The 16,444-nt window shown below is 45.7% G+C and overlaps 1 protein-coding gene across 2 annotated transcripts in view; it reads right to left on the bottom strand.

Moving 5' to 3' along the window:
- The window catches only part of TRABD (TraB domain containing), a 35,312-nt gene extending 20,750 nt beyond the window's left edge, over window positions 1-14,562 (bottom strand). Inside the window, exons 1-3 of one of the 2 annotated variants that reach the window (XM_028745937.2) lie at window positions 14,339-14,562; window positions 3,074-3,136; window positions 1,611-1,689 (exon numbers count right to left, since the gene is read on the bottom strand). In XM_028745937.2, the coding sequence (XP_028601770.2) occupies window positions 1,611-1,689; window positions 3,074-3,097 (103 nt within the window). In that variant the 5' untranslated portion in view covers window positions 3,098-3,136; window positions 14,339-14,562. The remainder of the gene's footprint in view (window positions 1-1,610; window positions 1,690-3,073; window positions 3,137-14,338) is intronic. The other variant, XM_028745935.2, reaches the window with a different exon arrangement.
- Between the last annotated feature and the right edge of the window lie 1,882 nt (window positions 14,563-16,444).

Genomic DNA, 16,444 nt, shown 5'->3' with positions numbered 1-16,444 from the left:
GGCGTTCGAGAACCAAGGTGGGACTGTATAATGTTTAAATGGAGCCAAAACGTTCAAGTCGCAAGGCGTTCGAGAACCAAGGTACGACTGTACAATGTTTAAATGGGGCCAGGTCAAAGTTTTGACCATAAACATTCTGGTGGCAAATGGGAGGGTTTCAGGATAAGTGTGTGTGTGTTTGAAAAATATCCCCAAACCACCACCTTCCTTGCCCTTTTTTTGCCCTGCTCACTTCATGTTTGCAGCAATGTTCCCCCCTGCCTGGCCCCAATCCAGAGCTGGTGCCAATTAAAAACGAAAACATAGCAGGAGCTTCTCATAGAAGCAATACTGTCACAGTGCTAATCAGATCTGGCTGCATGAAGTCACCGAGCCATACCAGAGGGACGGCGAGGCTTGCTTCCTTGACTCTGAATAGGCAGGCATTGTCAAGATAATTCTCAGCCTGCTCCCCATCATCAAACTGGGGATGGCATGGGGGTGGAGCTGAACTTTGCAGAGGCAATTTTTTCACAAAATACTTCCTGCTTTGGCGCCGACACAGTTTCTAATTCATGTGTTATACAGCATTAACCTTTGTTTTAGGAACAGTCTGTTTTCTTACAAGACCTCTACACAGGATAACATTAATGCTATTATAAATATGGCATTATATATTTATTTTTTTGGGGGGTAGGGGAATGTAAACTGCCTTCAGAGGACTGTACGGCCCTAAAAGGCAGAACACAAATGTCTGAAATAAATATATGGATTAACTATTTGTAGCTGTTTTATCACATTATTTTATAACTGCCTTCCCTCCAAAGACCTATTTTGTCCTCACAGCAACCCTGTGAAATAAATTTAGCTCAGAAATGCTAATGTGGTTAGCATCCTTGGTACCTAAGTGCCCAGAATCAGCAACATCCCATCAAGAGAGTAATTCTCTACCCAGCATACTGGGTTCTCCATAAGCAGCTTGATGATTCCATTGGAGCTGAAAATATTGCTCTACAGATCTCAGCTCAACTGTTTTAAGTAGACCATGAAATTTTGTATCGAAAGGCAGGGCAAAAATATTTCAGCTAGTCATCTAATTAAAATAGGGTCCAGACACATTGCTGGCGATAATACTCCGAAGAGCGGTACCCAGAGAAGATGTGGTGCCCACGGTGCCCTGCCTCCTCATTAACTTAAAGCACAATCCTATGCATGCTTTCTCCAAAGCAATTTCCAGGGTGCTCAATGGGGTTTAGGCGGGTGGTGCTGCGGTCTAAACCACTGAGCCTCTTGGGCTTGCCGATCAGAAGGTCGGCGGTTCGAATCCCCACGATGGGGTGAGTTCCCGTTGCTCTGTCCCAGCTCCTGCCAACCTAGCAGTCCGAAAGCACGCCAGTGCAAGTAGATAAATAGGTACCACTGCGGCGGAAAGGTAAACAGCGTTTCCATGAGCTCTGGTTTCCGTCACAGTGTCCCATTGCATCAGAAGTCATGCTGGCCACCAAGCTCTGCCACTGCATAGGTAGACCAGACTTAACCCTCACCCACCCCAAACTCCAGCCATTAACTGCTTTAAACCAAGACAAGACGTAGGAGGCAAAATGGCTTTGCTATCCACAACTATTACATACAAATATTTGACGCAATGCCCGCAGCTTCCTTCGGCCCATCTCCTTGTGCCTCAGGTGAAGGCGCTGGTTCTGCAGCCATCTGTGTTGGATTAAGAAAAGGGGTGAATGGTGCGAGTGGAAAGAAGAGCTTGAATAAAGCATGTTCTGTGCACGGATAAATCGACGATTCTAACAAATGCTAGAAGGTGATAAACTTAAAACACAGTCTGGGCTGCAAGGCAAGTTTGTTTTGCATCTTGTAGCACAATTACTTCACTTTGTGGAGATCTATGCTAGGATGATGTGGCTGTGATTTCAAGTCACAAGCAGCTCAAGATACATCTGTGGGGTTTGTGTGAGGGCTCAGAAAAACAAGCACACTATCTCTGCTATCTTGCTGGGCAGAAATTAAGCCCATACTGCTTTCTCCATAGAAGACAATGGGTGAGTGCACATATTTGCTCACTGGGGTGTATTAGTGGTGTTAATAATAATAATAATAATAATAATAATTTTATTATTTATACCCCCCCATCAGACTGGGTTTCCCCAGCCACCCTGGGCGGCTCCCAACAGAATATTAATACCATGATAAAACAGCAAACATTAGAAACTTCCGTAAACAGGGCTGCCTTCAGATACAAAGTAGCCATGAGACATGTTGGGTTTTTAAATAAAAATAAATAAATAAAATTCCCCATAATGCAACACACCCATAGATTCACAAATTACATAAGGCAGAAATGGGAGCCTGTGAACTTACAGATTTGAAAATAAGGGACCAGCAGCCTCGAAAGTAAGGGATCAGCAGCCAAACTAAGGGATCAACAATTACTTTGATAAAATACATATTTTGTTGCGTGCAAATGGCTTTAGATACCTATTAGGTCCATAAATTACCATATAGCATATATTCAACACAAAAAAACAGCAACAACTTGTTGTTGACAAAGGACAGCTGGCCATAGAAAGGGCCCCATTACCTTCAGTAGCTTATTTAAGGGACATCAACAATAAGGGACAGCAGCGGGACATGGCGCTGGGATAAGGGACTGTCCCGCCAAATAAGGGACGCTTGACAGCTATGCACTAGGGGTTATTTTATAGAAATATGAGAACCAGCGTCGCTTATCTATCTCCAAAAGAAGGACCGGCTCCCACCATCCCTGACCATGCTGGCTGAGGCTGGTGGGAGCTGGAATTTAACATCTGCAGGGACACAGGTTTGCCCTTTCTACCCTGGATAAGGCAGAAGGCTGCAGAGCAAGCAACACCATACGTTAAACTTCTTATCGGGTTAGTTGCTGCCTGCAAGAAATAAATGCCACAGTAACACAAGCTTCCCTCTCAAAGATCTCGGCGTGCTTTGGTTTTCTGCTTCTGCAGCTCAAGCACAGCAGCCCCTCAGAAATTTTGTTAAACCAAAATGCCCAGTGAAGCATTTTCCGGTCTCCACACAGGATGTTGCTGTTCCCAAAATTTACTTCCTGCTGCTGTTCCCCCTCCATCGCGAGAATGTTCTTTAAATTCCACCAGCCAGATCAGACCTGCAAAACATTAAAAGAGGAGTAGAGAAGTTCAGGGGTAATAATTATCAAGGTGCGAAGCATGCATTTAAAAGATTTAACGATTGGCTAGTGTTTGGCAGTATAGATCTGCACAAATGTTGTTATTGAAATACGCAAAAGCGGTGATACACGACGTAACGATTGTCTCTGTTGCCAACCTGGCTTTTTGTGCCTATTGATTCATTCAAAAAGGTGGAAAGATAAATATATAGGGAAGGCTGAGGTTGAACATTCTGTCCAGAGGCAATTAGCAGGAACGTGAAGCTTGGTCAAACATACTTAAAGGCCACATTTCATTTACTTCCTCTCCCTCCTCCTCCTGAAAGAGAACCCATCTTCCCCATGTCAGAAACACAAGAATACAAAGAAAGCACTCTCATCTGCTCAGCTGGTTCAGTATTGTTTCATAAACCATTTCCTACCAACAAACCCCCACAGCATAAGCCAAAGCACACCATCCATCTGGTTAAAAAAAGACGATTCTGCAATAAACGTGTTAGTCATTAGGATGCTAGAAAAGCTATTTGATGCATCTGAAGTATCAGACTAACCCAGCAAGTTTTCTGAAAGTTGCCAAGAGTTCAAAGGTGTTTGTTTTTAAAATATATATAAAAGGCACATCAGAACAACTTCTTTAAAGCCAAAACTTTCACCAGCGGCCTGGGTGGTATGTGGGGCTGGGTGATATATCGATACATTATCTAAAACCGGTTTGAAGTCCATATCGTGATATCAGTTTCATTTTTTTTTTTAGAAAATATATTTATTAACCCATTTCACCATAACAATTTGTCAATCCTCATAATCAATTACATTATTCCCCCCCTCAACCCTCCCTCTCTCCCCCACTAAGGACTTACCTCAGCTCCCCTCCCTGATTTTTTTACATATCTTGTTTTCTGCATGCTACAAAACTATACCATGCATGTGCTTGCTTTATCTATCATATGTTCAACTAATAAATTTGTGAATGTTTATTCAAAACCTGCCAAAGAGCCCAGTTCATTTTGTTGTCTTTTTAGATAGTTTGTAAAAAGTTCCCATTCTTCCCTGAAGTCACAGGTGTCCTTTTCACTCAGTTTATATGTCAATTTGGCCAGTTCTGCATAACTCATCCATTTTTCTTGCCACTGCTCTTTCGTTGGGATTTCCTCATTCTTCCATCCTTGTGCTATCAAGATTCTTGCCACTGTTGTAGCATACATAAAGAAGTTCTTTATTTTTCATGGCAGGTCTTGTCCTATAATCCCTAACAAAAATGCTTCTAGTTTTTTTACAAATGTCAATTTAAACATTTTTTTTCAATTCATTTTATCAGTTATATTAGTTTCATAATTTTTGACCTTGCAATATATTGCAAACATGGTGTGTGGGTGGGTGTGTTATGCAAAAACCATGAAGCTAGCCAAAGCCTCTATATAGCTCCATTCTTATTTCAGGTATCGTGATATATCAGTATATCACAATGCTTAGCTGGTGGTATATTACGATGTTGAAAACTAGCTATCACCCAGCCTTAATGGTAAGCTTGTGGCACATGTGTCATTCCTAGAATGTGTAGTATTCTTGGATTGGAGCAACAAGGGTTATATTCCTACCTGTCTTGTCTGTGCAGTTCTACTCCTAGTTCTCTGACATAGTAGGCAGCAGGCAAAAGTTAATCCAAGTACTGCACATGTACTTTAGCTTACAGTACAACGGCACACCCATTTTTAACCTCTTCTTTTTGCACACACACTCGCTCATCAGGGATGAGCTGTAACAGTCACTCAAAGTAACCCTCTGTATGAGCACCTTGTGGCAATCTGTGACCAGCAGTTAAGCCCAGGGTGATTTGAAGTCTTTGCATTAATAGAGAACTTTGAATGAGCGCAAAACCCGTTTGCAGCCAACGTCGCAAAGTTGTCTTTGCGCAAAAAGGGCAACTCATTGAACTGCCATGTGGTAGGGCCCTCACAGGTAAATTTTTCGAAAGCAAGGTTATCCAAATTTTGGTTTCCCGTTACCACTGAGTATCCTGAGCTTGCTGATGAAGCCTTTATGTGTTGCGATCATTTGGGCAGTGCGTATCTTTGCAAGAGTTTTTCAGCAGTGACTGCTATGAAGGTGAAACAGAAAAGCAGGCTATGTTATCAATAACGAGACTACCTTTGACATACCCTGCAATATGTAAGCTCAGCCATCCCACCGATATGTGCCATAATGGCCTTTAACATGAAAAGGAAACTATTAAAAATACTCGTAGTTTGTTATAACTTACATGGCTTGTGCAACTGTACACTTTAGGGCTGGGCGATGTTGGGCTTTCAACATGGCGGTGTTTCGTCAGCCAAACATTGTCGCTTGGCAATAAACCGAGATGTTGAAAAAAGCTGCACTGGCCCCAGCCAGGTGAAACTGCTGCAGGCAGTTGAGGCGCCTTCACCATAGTGCCTCTTGGGCTGCGGCCAATACAGCTGGTCCCAGCCTGTTGCTCAGCTGGAGGGCGGAAAGGCTTCCGTCCCCAGCTGAGCGAGCCCTGAGGCACCTGCCGCTTGTGTGCGACCAGCAGGGGCCTCAGGGCTGCTTGGCCAGGCTGCCTCTGCCTTCGCTGGCATGGGGGGTGGGCGAGCTACCTTGTCTGCTTGCCCCCCACTCCCGAAAGATGGACCAAGTGGCAACAGCCAAGCGCACAGAACCTGTCAGGCTCGGTGTGTTTGACTGCCTTCGCCTGTGCAGGTAGCTGTCTCTTTCCTCGTTCACCCCAGGAGGAAAGACGCAGCCCACCCTCCCAGGCGAAGTCTGCAAGGCACAGGCGAAAGGACACCCTATCCAGTGAGAGCCAGTGTGGTGTAGTGGTTAAGAGCGGTAGTCTCGTAATCTGGTGAACCGGGTTCGCGTCTCCGCTCCTCCACATGCAGCTGCTGGGTGACCTTGGGCTAGTCACACTTCTCTGAAGTCTCTCAGCCCCACTCACCTCACAGAGTGTTTGTTGTGGGGGAGGAAGGGAAAGGAGAATGTTAGCCGATTTGAGACTCCTTGGGGTAGTGATAAAGCGGGATATCAAATCCCAACTATCCACGCCTTGTGGAAAGGGGCTGATGGAGAGCGCTGGGCCAGCCAGCAGCACCAAAGAGCCCCTAGACTGGGAGGAAAGGCGTAAGATACCCTCCCAGAGGAAGGCAGAAGGACAGCAGCCAAGCAAGGCCGCAGCCCCGATCCCACTCCTACTCTCATGCAAGCAGGTGTGGGGTTGGGGCTCTCTCAGCTGGGAAGGGCAGGCTTCGCACTCCTCTCCCTTAACCAGTTCTGGGTTCCCCCTCCAACCCTCCAGAGGAGATTTGGGGAAGTGGGATGGCAGAAGAGGGAAATCTGTCTGCACTGGCCCCAAACTGCACTAGTTGAATGCCACTTGTATAACTAACATTGATATTTCAAGGGATTCCACATGGACCAGGGCATTACATACATTTCTGCTTGGGATGCCTCAAATAATGGTTCTAAAACAGCCAAACGTGCAGTTAAAATGTATGAAACCAACAGCTGCTGAAGACCTGGTCCAAGTCTACCTGGGAACGGCTGTGGGCAGGATCCGTGCATTGCAGGCGGCTGGATTAGAAGACCCTTGAGGTCCCTTGCAACTCTGCAACTCTACTATTCTAACCTAAGGTCCAAAATTTACGTGACAACAAATCAATGGGTCACCACACCAGGTAAATACGGACTTGTTCGTCGCCGTATCAAAAAGGTTGGGAACCGCTGTCCTAAAAATCAATAATTCTGTTCCCCATGTTCACAATGGCTCATTTTTATTGCTACTTACTTTTGGGAGTGATGTGTGAGGGGATATGCCTTCTAAGAAGGCAACACTTTAACATAACTATAGAAGTTAAGACTTGTACACAAGGAAGATACGCATACGTACAACTATGCTTTGTCAACTGCATCTAGTGCCAATAATTTTAATGTATTTTTCAGCCGTGGCAAAGGCAGGAAATCCAAGTTTTGGTTAAGTTTTCCCGAACGGCAGGGATATTCTCAGAAGCTTTCAGTAGTCAGCACTTACGACTACTACTCCCATGCAGAAGGATGCTATCTTAAGTGCAAAGAATGGAAAGGAAAGCTGTGTATTTAATGCAATGTGTAGTTTGGCCCTTGTTCTTATGGCTTTGCATAGCAGCACCTGCTGCACCAGTCTCTTGCAGACGCACACATCAGGCTCATCTAGATCTAGACAGATAATGAAGATAAGAGCTGCCGCAATGAGCTACATGAGATGGGTATGTGGCCAAGGGGGTGGTGAGTACTGGGTGAATCAGCGGAAGCTTCTCGGAAGCAGAACAACTGCAGCACATGCCTTCCTTTGCTGGAAATGGACCAAGCAAGATTAGGAATTGCGATGAAACATCACACCAGGTTGATGGGAATGATGGACCCACATTCAATGAGCTTCATGGCTGAGTACGGATTCAAACCCGGCTCTCCCAGGTCCTAGCCCAACCCTCTAACCATTACGCCACACAGGCTCGCTTGTCGAGGGGATAAAAGGTGAGGAAGGCCATTTTTGCTGACCGCAGCACATTGCAGAAGGACAGTAAAAAAAAACAACCACACACACGCAGCAAATGAAAGCAACGAAATCATTATACAGGTACAGTGGTACCTCAGGTTAAGTACTTAATTCGTTCCGGAGGTCCGTACTTAACCTGAAACTGTTCTTAACCTGAAGCACCACTTTAGCTAATGGGGCCTCCCACTGCTGCCACCAGAGCACAATTTTTGTTCTCATCCTGAAGCAAAGTTCTTAACCTGAAGCACTAGTTCTGGGTTAGTGGAGTCTGTAACCTGAAGCGTATGTAACCTGAAGAGTATGTAACCCGAGGTACCACTGTATATAGTTGTTCTGAAATAAATTACTGTATTTTTCGCTCTATAAGACGCACCAGACCACAAGACTCACCTAGTTTTTGGAGGAGGAAAACAAGAAAAAAAATATTCTGAATCTCAGAAGCCAGAACAGCAAGAGGGATCGCTGCGCAGTGAAAGCAGCAATCCCTCTTGCTGTTCTGGCTTCTGGGATAGCTGCGCAGCCTGCATTCGCTCCATAAGATGCACACACATTTCCCCTTACTTTTTAGGAGGGAAAAAGTGAGTCTTATAGAGCAAAAAATACGGTACATCCTTCGTACAGTTTCATGCCTAATATTTTGTAGGCAACACTTCTTTACATACCATGTGCTTTGGGTTCTCCTTATGCCCTATTCTGAAGTTAAAGTGACATGTGTGTATCCACAGCAGTAAGGAGAGGAGGAATGGCTGCTGGGAGGAGAGCAAAGAGAAGAAACGCCATGGTGCATCTGCCGCAGCAAAACCAGACGCCTTTTCTGCCCCAGCTGCAACAAAACATGTCTCTCCCATATCAGTCACATCAAGCGCTGTAACTCTCCAGCTGTTTGTCCCCGAAGCAGCACTCTCCCATGAGATTATAGAATTATAGAACTGGAAGGGATCATCTAGACCTTGCAATGCACGGATATGCGGCTGTCTCTTATAGGAATTGAATCTGCAACATTGGTGCAAGCAGCACATTCTTGTAACCAAGGGGAGATGGTATGGATGCCAACAACCGATGTGTGAGATCAACACACGCTCTGCCTCTGCATGCATATCTGCAGGACAGCTGCCTTTGTATGTACAGTTGAACACACACCTATGCACACTAAACCTGTGGACACTAGGAGTGCTAGACAATATGCACAACACCAGGGAGACTTGAAGCTGAGACCACCTGCTTTCCATTCACACATTGATCTTGGTCTTACGCCTGAGTATAACTTCAGAAAAAGGATCCACTCTAGCTTACCACTATTGAAACCCATGGCAGACTGTGCTACATTTAAGGTTTCAATGACATTCAACATCAACTGGTTGAATATAACAGATAAAAGAAATCTCTACAGCAAACAAATTTTTAAATCTACCTTGCCACCCAACCCTGAAACTTGATTTTTTTGCTCTTATACAAAAATTGCAGCCCTGGAATCTACCAGGGCAACTGATTACACATTTGTCTTGCTGTTTTCTGAGAAATATCAGTGTCTGCTCTTCTTTTATCTTAATACAGAACCTATTGGATAGATAATAGTAAAAGTACTTTTCCAACTTTGTTGAGAATGAATATTTGGTTCCGAAATATTTTTTCGCCACAAGCATTAAATCAACCAGAGCAAGAAATGAGATTTCATCGTCAGACCAGTCACACTGGTTTTGAACCAATGGAAGTCCTTCAAAATACTCGACGTTCACTAATGCAAGCCAAGACATAATTAAGAAAGTGGAACGATCATCCTGTCGTCTCCCATCAAACCAGCTTGTCTTCCCAGCCCAAGATTATCATTTCATGTGCTTTCCAGTCCTTGTGAAACCTGCTGAACTAGACCAAGGTCATATTTAAGGGGAGGAGAAGCAAAAGCTACTTAAGGATAAAATACATGCCACTGATCCACCATGAAGGGTAGTAGGATTGGAAGGCCCAGTCCAGAACAGTTCCACCACAGCTGTCTGATGGTACCACCACTCTGCTGGTGCAAAGCTCCACCAAAAGTGTGGGTGAGTGGCAATATTGCTGGCAGGAACTTGGAAGCCCTGAAATGGAACATGGTGTACTGTCATTATTTGATGGCGTAAGGCCTGAGCACTATGGCAGTTGAAGGAACAAGGAGTGGGACTAGGGATGTGGATATGCCAATCCTTCATGTCCTGCCAGGCTTTGAATTGCTCTGCTAATTTGTAGCGCACACATCAGATAAACGTCTGGCGTTCTGCATGATGGTGCAAGGAGAATATTGGCATTTATCTCATCTTGAGGACATTGGAGTACAGTGTGTGCTAGCGGCAGATAAAGGTGTGTTTCCTCATGCATCTGCCTTGAGTATTATTGAGTACAGTCATACCTCGGTTGAAATAGCTTCAAGTTAAGCATTTTCAGGTTGTGCTCCGCGCGACCCGGAAGTAACAGAGTGCGATACTTCCGGGTTTCGCTGTTCGCGCATACGCTCAAAATGATATCACACATATGCGCGGAAGTGGCAAAACGCGACCTGCACAGTCGCGTGTTACGTTCTACTCAGGATGCGAACAGGGCCCCCCGGAACGGATTCCGTTCACATCCAGAGGTCCCACTGTACATGGACTGTACCTGCTCATATTCAACATCTTAGTTAAAAGGCCTGCATAATTCACTGCAGTATATCATGAGTGACCTCCATGTGGCCTGCACGTCACACAGAGCCTAATACCACTTCCTGGAAGGTTAGGAAAATGAACAAAGTAGAATTTACACTTTTCACAACCCTTAAGAATTTGAAGCATTCGCTTTAGATGCCTTTCACCCAATAACTTTATGTTGGCTCCTTGGAACTGGAGGCATAGAGTATTCTCCGGGGGGTGGAACAGCTGGGCATGTTTCAACACAACAGCTTGCCAGGTCTCAGCTGGCAGACGAACCCAACTGACTACCCAGAAGCTACATATGTTGGGAAGCTGAATTTTTGCAAGCTCAACCGTCTCCTAAACTGGGCTGACCTGCACCTTGCCTTTGGGTGAGGCGATAAAGAGCGGCTTCTAGAACAGGGTTCCCCCAAATTTGGGTCTCCAGCCGTTTTTGGACTACAGTTCCCATCATTCCTGACCACTAGCTAGGGATGATGGGAGTTGTAGTCCAAAAACAGCTGGAGACAGCAATTTTGGGAAACCCTGTTCTAGACTATTCAGCACACCAAGGCTGACATCAAGGTCAGTTTCACTACAGTTGGCACGGTCACCTGAAAGCAACCTGAAGCCTTTGCGAACCCAGGACTCTCCAAATGTTTTGGACTACAACTCCCATCAGCCCCAGTCAGTTGTAAAAAGGTAAAGGACCCCTGACCATTAGGTCCAGTCGTGACCGACTCTGGGGTTGTAGCACTCATCTCGCTTTATTGGCCGAGGGAGCCGGCGTACAGCTTCCGGGTCATGTGGCTAGCATGACTAAGCTGCTTCTGGCGAATCAGAGCAGCGCACGGAAACACTGTTTACCTTCCCGCCGGAGTGGTACCTATTTATCTACTTGCACTTTGACGTGCTTTCGAACTGCTAGGTTGGCAGGAGCTAGCACCGAGCAACGGGGGCTCACCCTGTCGCGGGGATTCGAACCGCCGACCTTCTGATTGGCAAGTCCTTGGCTCTGTGGTTTAACCCACAGCGTTGTAGTCCACACTAAACAATCAAGTTCTTACAAATGTGGGGTGGGTATTATGTGGCACCTGTAGTAGTGCAAGTTCTGCAAATCTTAAGAGATTGGCATGCCTAGGATAAATCAATTTTGTAGGTAAACTGCTCCCAAATTGTTAAGGCCTTATATACTGATAGTAACACCTTGAACTTGGCCCAGGAACAAATTCGCAACCAGTGCAAACTCTGACCACATGTGTTATATGCTGACTCCCTTCTATCAGCAATTGTGCTGCAAGATTCTGCAATAACTGCAGCTTCTGCATCAAGCACAAGGGATGCCCCATGCAGAGTGAATTGCAGTAATCCAGCCTTAAAGCAACCAATGCATGTGCTACTGTTGAACCAGTCACAGTTGGTCAAAGGCACTTCTAGCCACTGAGGCTACCTGAGCCTCCAGTGACAGAAGAACCCCCCCCCAACTGCAAACTTGTTCCTTCAGGGGGAGTGCAACCCCATCCAGGGTAGGCAAAGGACCAATTTCTCAGACACAGCAGCTACTCACCCACAGTGCCTCCTTCTTGCCAGGACTGAAGCTCAGCTTGTTTTTCTCCTCCATTTCCCCCCTGCGTCCAGGCAATGGCCCAGCGATTGTACAGCCTTTCCTGATTCAGATGTTATGGAGAAATCAAGCTGAGTGTCATCGGTATACCGACAGCACCTTGCCCTGAAACTCCTAATGACGGTTTCATGTAGATATTAAATAGTACTGAAGATAAAGCACTACTCTCTGGACTCGGTCCTGAAGGTAGGATTGGAACCACCATAATACAATGCCCTCAGTTCTCCACAGCTGGTCCAGGAGGATGCCATGGTCAATGGTACCAAACGCCGCCGAGAGGTCAAGAAGCGGGAGCAAGGTCGCACTCCTTCTGTCCTGCTCTCATCCATCAGGGTGACTCAGTTCCATGGACAGGCCTGAACCCTAGAATGGATCTAAATAATCTGTGACCTCCAAGAACACCTGTAGCTGCCCCACCACGGTCCTTTCCACTGCCTTCCCCAAACAGGGGGTATTGACAACTGGCCAACAGTTGTCCTGATTCAAAGGGTCCAGAGCTGATTTCTTTAGAAGTGGACATACCACTGCCTCTTTCAATGTAGCAGGGACCACCCCCTCACACAGTGAAGTGTTAGCCAAACTCTGTACCCAACCATATGGTAACAACTTTTGCTGACTGCAAGGTATAAGCAAGCTTTTAGGCATAACACAGTACAACTAAGTCAAAACTTAAGGCCACATGGAATTGCCTTCAATCCAACATAGGCTTCCCCAACCTGGTGCCCTCCATATGTCTTGGACTTCCATCACCCCTGACTATTGGTCATGCTGGCTGGGGCTGGTAGGAGTTGGGGTTCAAAACATGTCAGGAAGACTGATCCAGTGAGCCATTTTGAGTTTTGCTTAAATTTCTGCAACAATTCTGAGTTACCTTACTGCTAAGATAATACAGTGGTAGCTTGGTTTAAGAACAGCTTAGTTTATGAACAACTTGGATTAAGAACGCTGCAAACCCGGAAGTAGGTGTTTTGGTTTGTGAACTTTGCCTTGGAAGCAGAACATGTTCCGCTTCCTGTTGAGTGTAAATTAAGTCCCCCGCTGCTATGGGAAAGCACGCCTTGGTTTAAGAATGCTTTGGTTTAAGAACAGACTTCCAGAACGGATTAAGTTTGTAAACCAAGGTACCACTCTACTACTATCGTATTTCACAAATGCCTCAATGTTTGCTCTTACAAAAAACCCAATAAGAGATCGCACAAAATTTCCCCATTCTATTCCTCCAATAAACCAGATAGTTTTAGATGAATCAAGGCTGTATCACGACAACGGCGGGGCTACTCCACAATTCCAGTATAAATTTATTTCCGAGACAAGCTGACCACACTGCCTGTATGAAGCCAGATGTTCTCTGTAACATGACATTGGTTATGACACGAAGGGAAATTGACGTTTTCATTCCAAGTGGCCCGCTGAAACAATCTCTCCGGTTTTTGTTTGAAATCAACTGCATTTGCAAGGCAGCGTCATCACCAAGTAACACACGTGGCCGAGCAATAAGCTTTGCTCGCTAGAAGAATAGTTAGTACAGGACGACCTGCGATCTAATCAAACCATGCACATTGTTCTAAAATAAAAGTCCAGAAGCACTGTGTCCCCAGTTAATTAAGTTCCTCGGGCATGACATACCACCCTTCTAAGTCCCTGGAAAAACAATTTAAAAATAAAATTTAAAAATCGGAGGTGGCGGAGGAAGGGAAGTGGTGGTGGAAGACACATATCCATCAGACGAGGCCGCATTTTCTCTGCTCTCGCCACAAGTATGACACATACTTTTCAAAGCAGCATTGTTACAGCTTCTGCCTTCGCTCGCACCAAAAAGCAGGCCCACCCAGGAAAGTTTGCGCGCTTTCCAAGCCAGCGAAAAACTTAGACCTTTGGGGCGAATCTGCAACCTTTCAAAACAGCCTCACGAGGCAACACTTGCTAAGCTGGGGGGTGGGGTGGGGCAAAAGGGAAAAAAAAGTTAAAAAACGGACAGCATTTCAAACTCCCACCCCAAAATGAAAAATGCAAACACACGCAAAATCCCATTTGCTAGGAAACTCCCAAGAAGTAGGAGTTCCTCTTGCAAACTCCTACCCTTCCCCTCTTGATTCCTGGCCATTTTGAAGAAAGGAAGGGGAGAAAAAAGACAGGGAAATGTTGTTGCTGTTGCTGTTGCTGTTGCTGTCGCTGCTGCTGTTGTCGCCTGACCCCCCCTCGCAGCAGGACTTGGGTCGCGGTGGCACAGCGACAATGAGGCGCGCGCTCCTGGGCGCGCAAGGCGAGGCGAGGCAGCCGGGTCTCCTTCCCTGCGCGCGCCCACCCAGCGCAGGAAACGCCAAGGGTCTCTCTCCCTCCTCACCCCACACTTCGCCCCCCGGACTTACTTGGCAAGCCGAGCCCCCCTTCTCCGTGCAGGGTGCTTTCGGTGGGGTGGGGTGGGGGGGAGGAAGCTACCAGCCCGAGCTTGGCGTCGGCGCTTGGAGAGGACCCCAACTCGCTCCAAGGAGACCCGAAAGGGAGGCGAGCCCTCCAGGTACTCGCGGCCACATTAGCCTGACAACATGTTGGTATTAGTCATTCATAGAGGGAGGGGAGGAAGGCGGAGAGGGAGGGAGTGGGGGGTGGAGGGTGGAGGCACCTCCGCGGTGCATTCTGGGAGCTGTAGTTCGGCCTCGCTTCCTGCCCCCGGCCCCGTGGAGGCCAAGGGCGGAGGGAAGGAGAGGCGACTACATCTCCCAAAGTGCGCAGCGGGAAGCGCACGTGCCTTGCCTGTCTTGGACTGAATGGGGAGGGGTGCTTTGATAGATAGATAGATAGATAGATAGATAGATAGATAGATAGATAGATAGATAGATAGATAGATAGATAGATAGATGTGCCTCTGTTTCCCCTGTCGAACAAATAAATAAGTACAGGAACCAAGAGGCCAAAACTTTTTTAAAAGAATGAGAAAAGAATGGCCACTGTAAGCAGATGAAAACATTGGCAGGATTTTAATCTCGCTTGCCACGTAACAAACACTATGGATAATATACCAAATATAGATTATGGGATAATGCACAGTTGTAAATGTTGACAATAGGACCCGTGGAGGGGATGGGGGGGAGTTTTGAGATACAGAGGCACCTCTATGCGTACGGATGTGCATTTGGATTGTTATAAATTTATATTTGTGAAATCAAATAAAAATGATTTCAGAAAATGAATGAATGAATAAATAAATTTATATTTGTAAAATCAAATTGTTGTTGTTTAGTTGTTTAGTCGTGTCCGACTCTTTGTGACCCCATGGACCAGAGCACACCAGGCACTCCTGTCTTCCATTGCCTCTTGCAGTTTGGTCAAACTCATGCTGGTAGCAATGATTAAAAATTAAAAATAAAAATAAGTAGAGGGGTAAGGGGTAAGTAAGGATGATGATAAACTCAGCTGGGAGCTTCCGCAACTGGTTGTGCAAAGTTGCCCCAGAACTGCAGCGTTCGAGTGTTGGATTTTTCCATCTTTCCCAATTGCAACAAAAATGAGGGGTGCCAGAAAGTTGTAACGTGGCTTGGGCACTTGAAAGGTGCTTCGGTTAAATTAATGGGACTTAGTTTTGCTTGGGAAGTAAAATGTGTGTAAGACTGCATAGAAATCATTAAAAAATGATTGCCAAGTACTTGCAGTTATTATTGTTATTGTTATTTAGCATTTCCTGACATTTTCAGAAGGTAAAATTAAAATACGTTGGCTTTCCGAAAGCAGTTTATTTGCTTCTTCATCAAACGTAAACTTACAAAACTAAAAGTTGTCCCGTCACTAATAGCAGTAAGAATAATTCCACTATTTGTACCCCGCCCATCTAACTGGGTTGCCCCCTCTGGGCAGCTTCCAACATTTACAAAAACATAATAAAACTTTAAAAACTTTAAATTTTAAACATTAAAAAAATAGCAGGTTTGATTTCCTCACACCTGAAAACGTATTTTAAACACCCCTCGCTGAAGAAACTTGCAGAAATTGTACCCCCCCACACCCTACAAACCTGTTCCAGTCTGATCCTTTGCGTCCTGTAATTCCAGCAGAGCTTGCTCCTGAGTAAGCGCAGGTTGGATTGAGGCTTTCGATCAGCAGACAGCAAGATGGCAAGAGAGGGAAAGTTGCAGGGCGAGGGGTGTTTGTGTTTTAAGGCTTCAGCCTTTAAATAGGTATGGTTTTGAAGGCTACCTGTCAGAATGGCAGCAACATTGGTCCACGATGAACCTCAGGAGGGAAGTCATTCCATAGGCGTAGGGCCACCACAGAGAAGGCCCTTCTCACACTCCACCCCGGACCTCACTCAGTGTTGAGACTATAAGCAGGGTGTCCTTTGCTGATCTCAGTATTTCCTCAGGTTGATACAGTACAAGGGCATTCTTTCAAATATTTGGACCCTAAATCATTTGGAGCTTTCTGTGTCACCTGAAGCACCTTGAATAGGACTTGAAAGGCAAGTGGTAACTAGTACAATT

The sequence above is a fragment of the Podarcis muralis genome, chromosome 10 (genome assembly GCF_964188315.1).
Source record: "Podarcis muralis chromosome 10, rPodMur119.hap1.1, whole genome shotgun sequence".
Lineage (NCBI taxonomy): Eukaryota > Metazoa > Chordata > Lepidosauria > Squamata > Lacertidae > Podarcis > Podarcis muralis.
The sequence above is the reverse complement of the archived record's forward strand: the minus strand, read 5'-3'. Positions and strand labels throughout refer to the sequence as shown.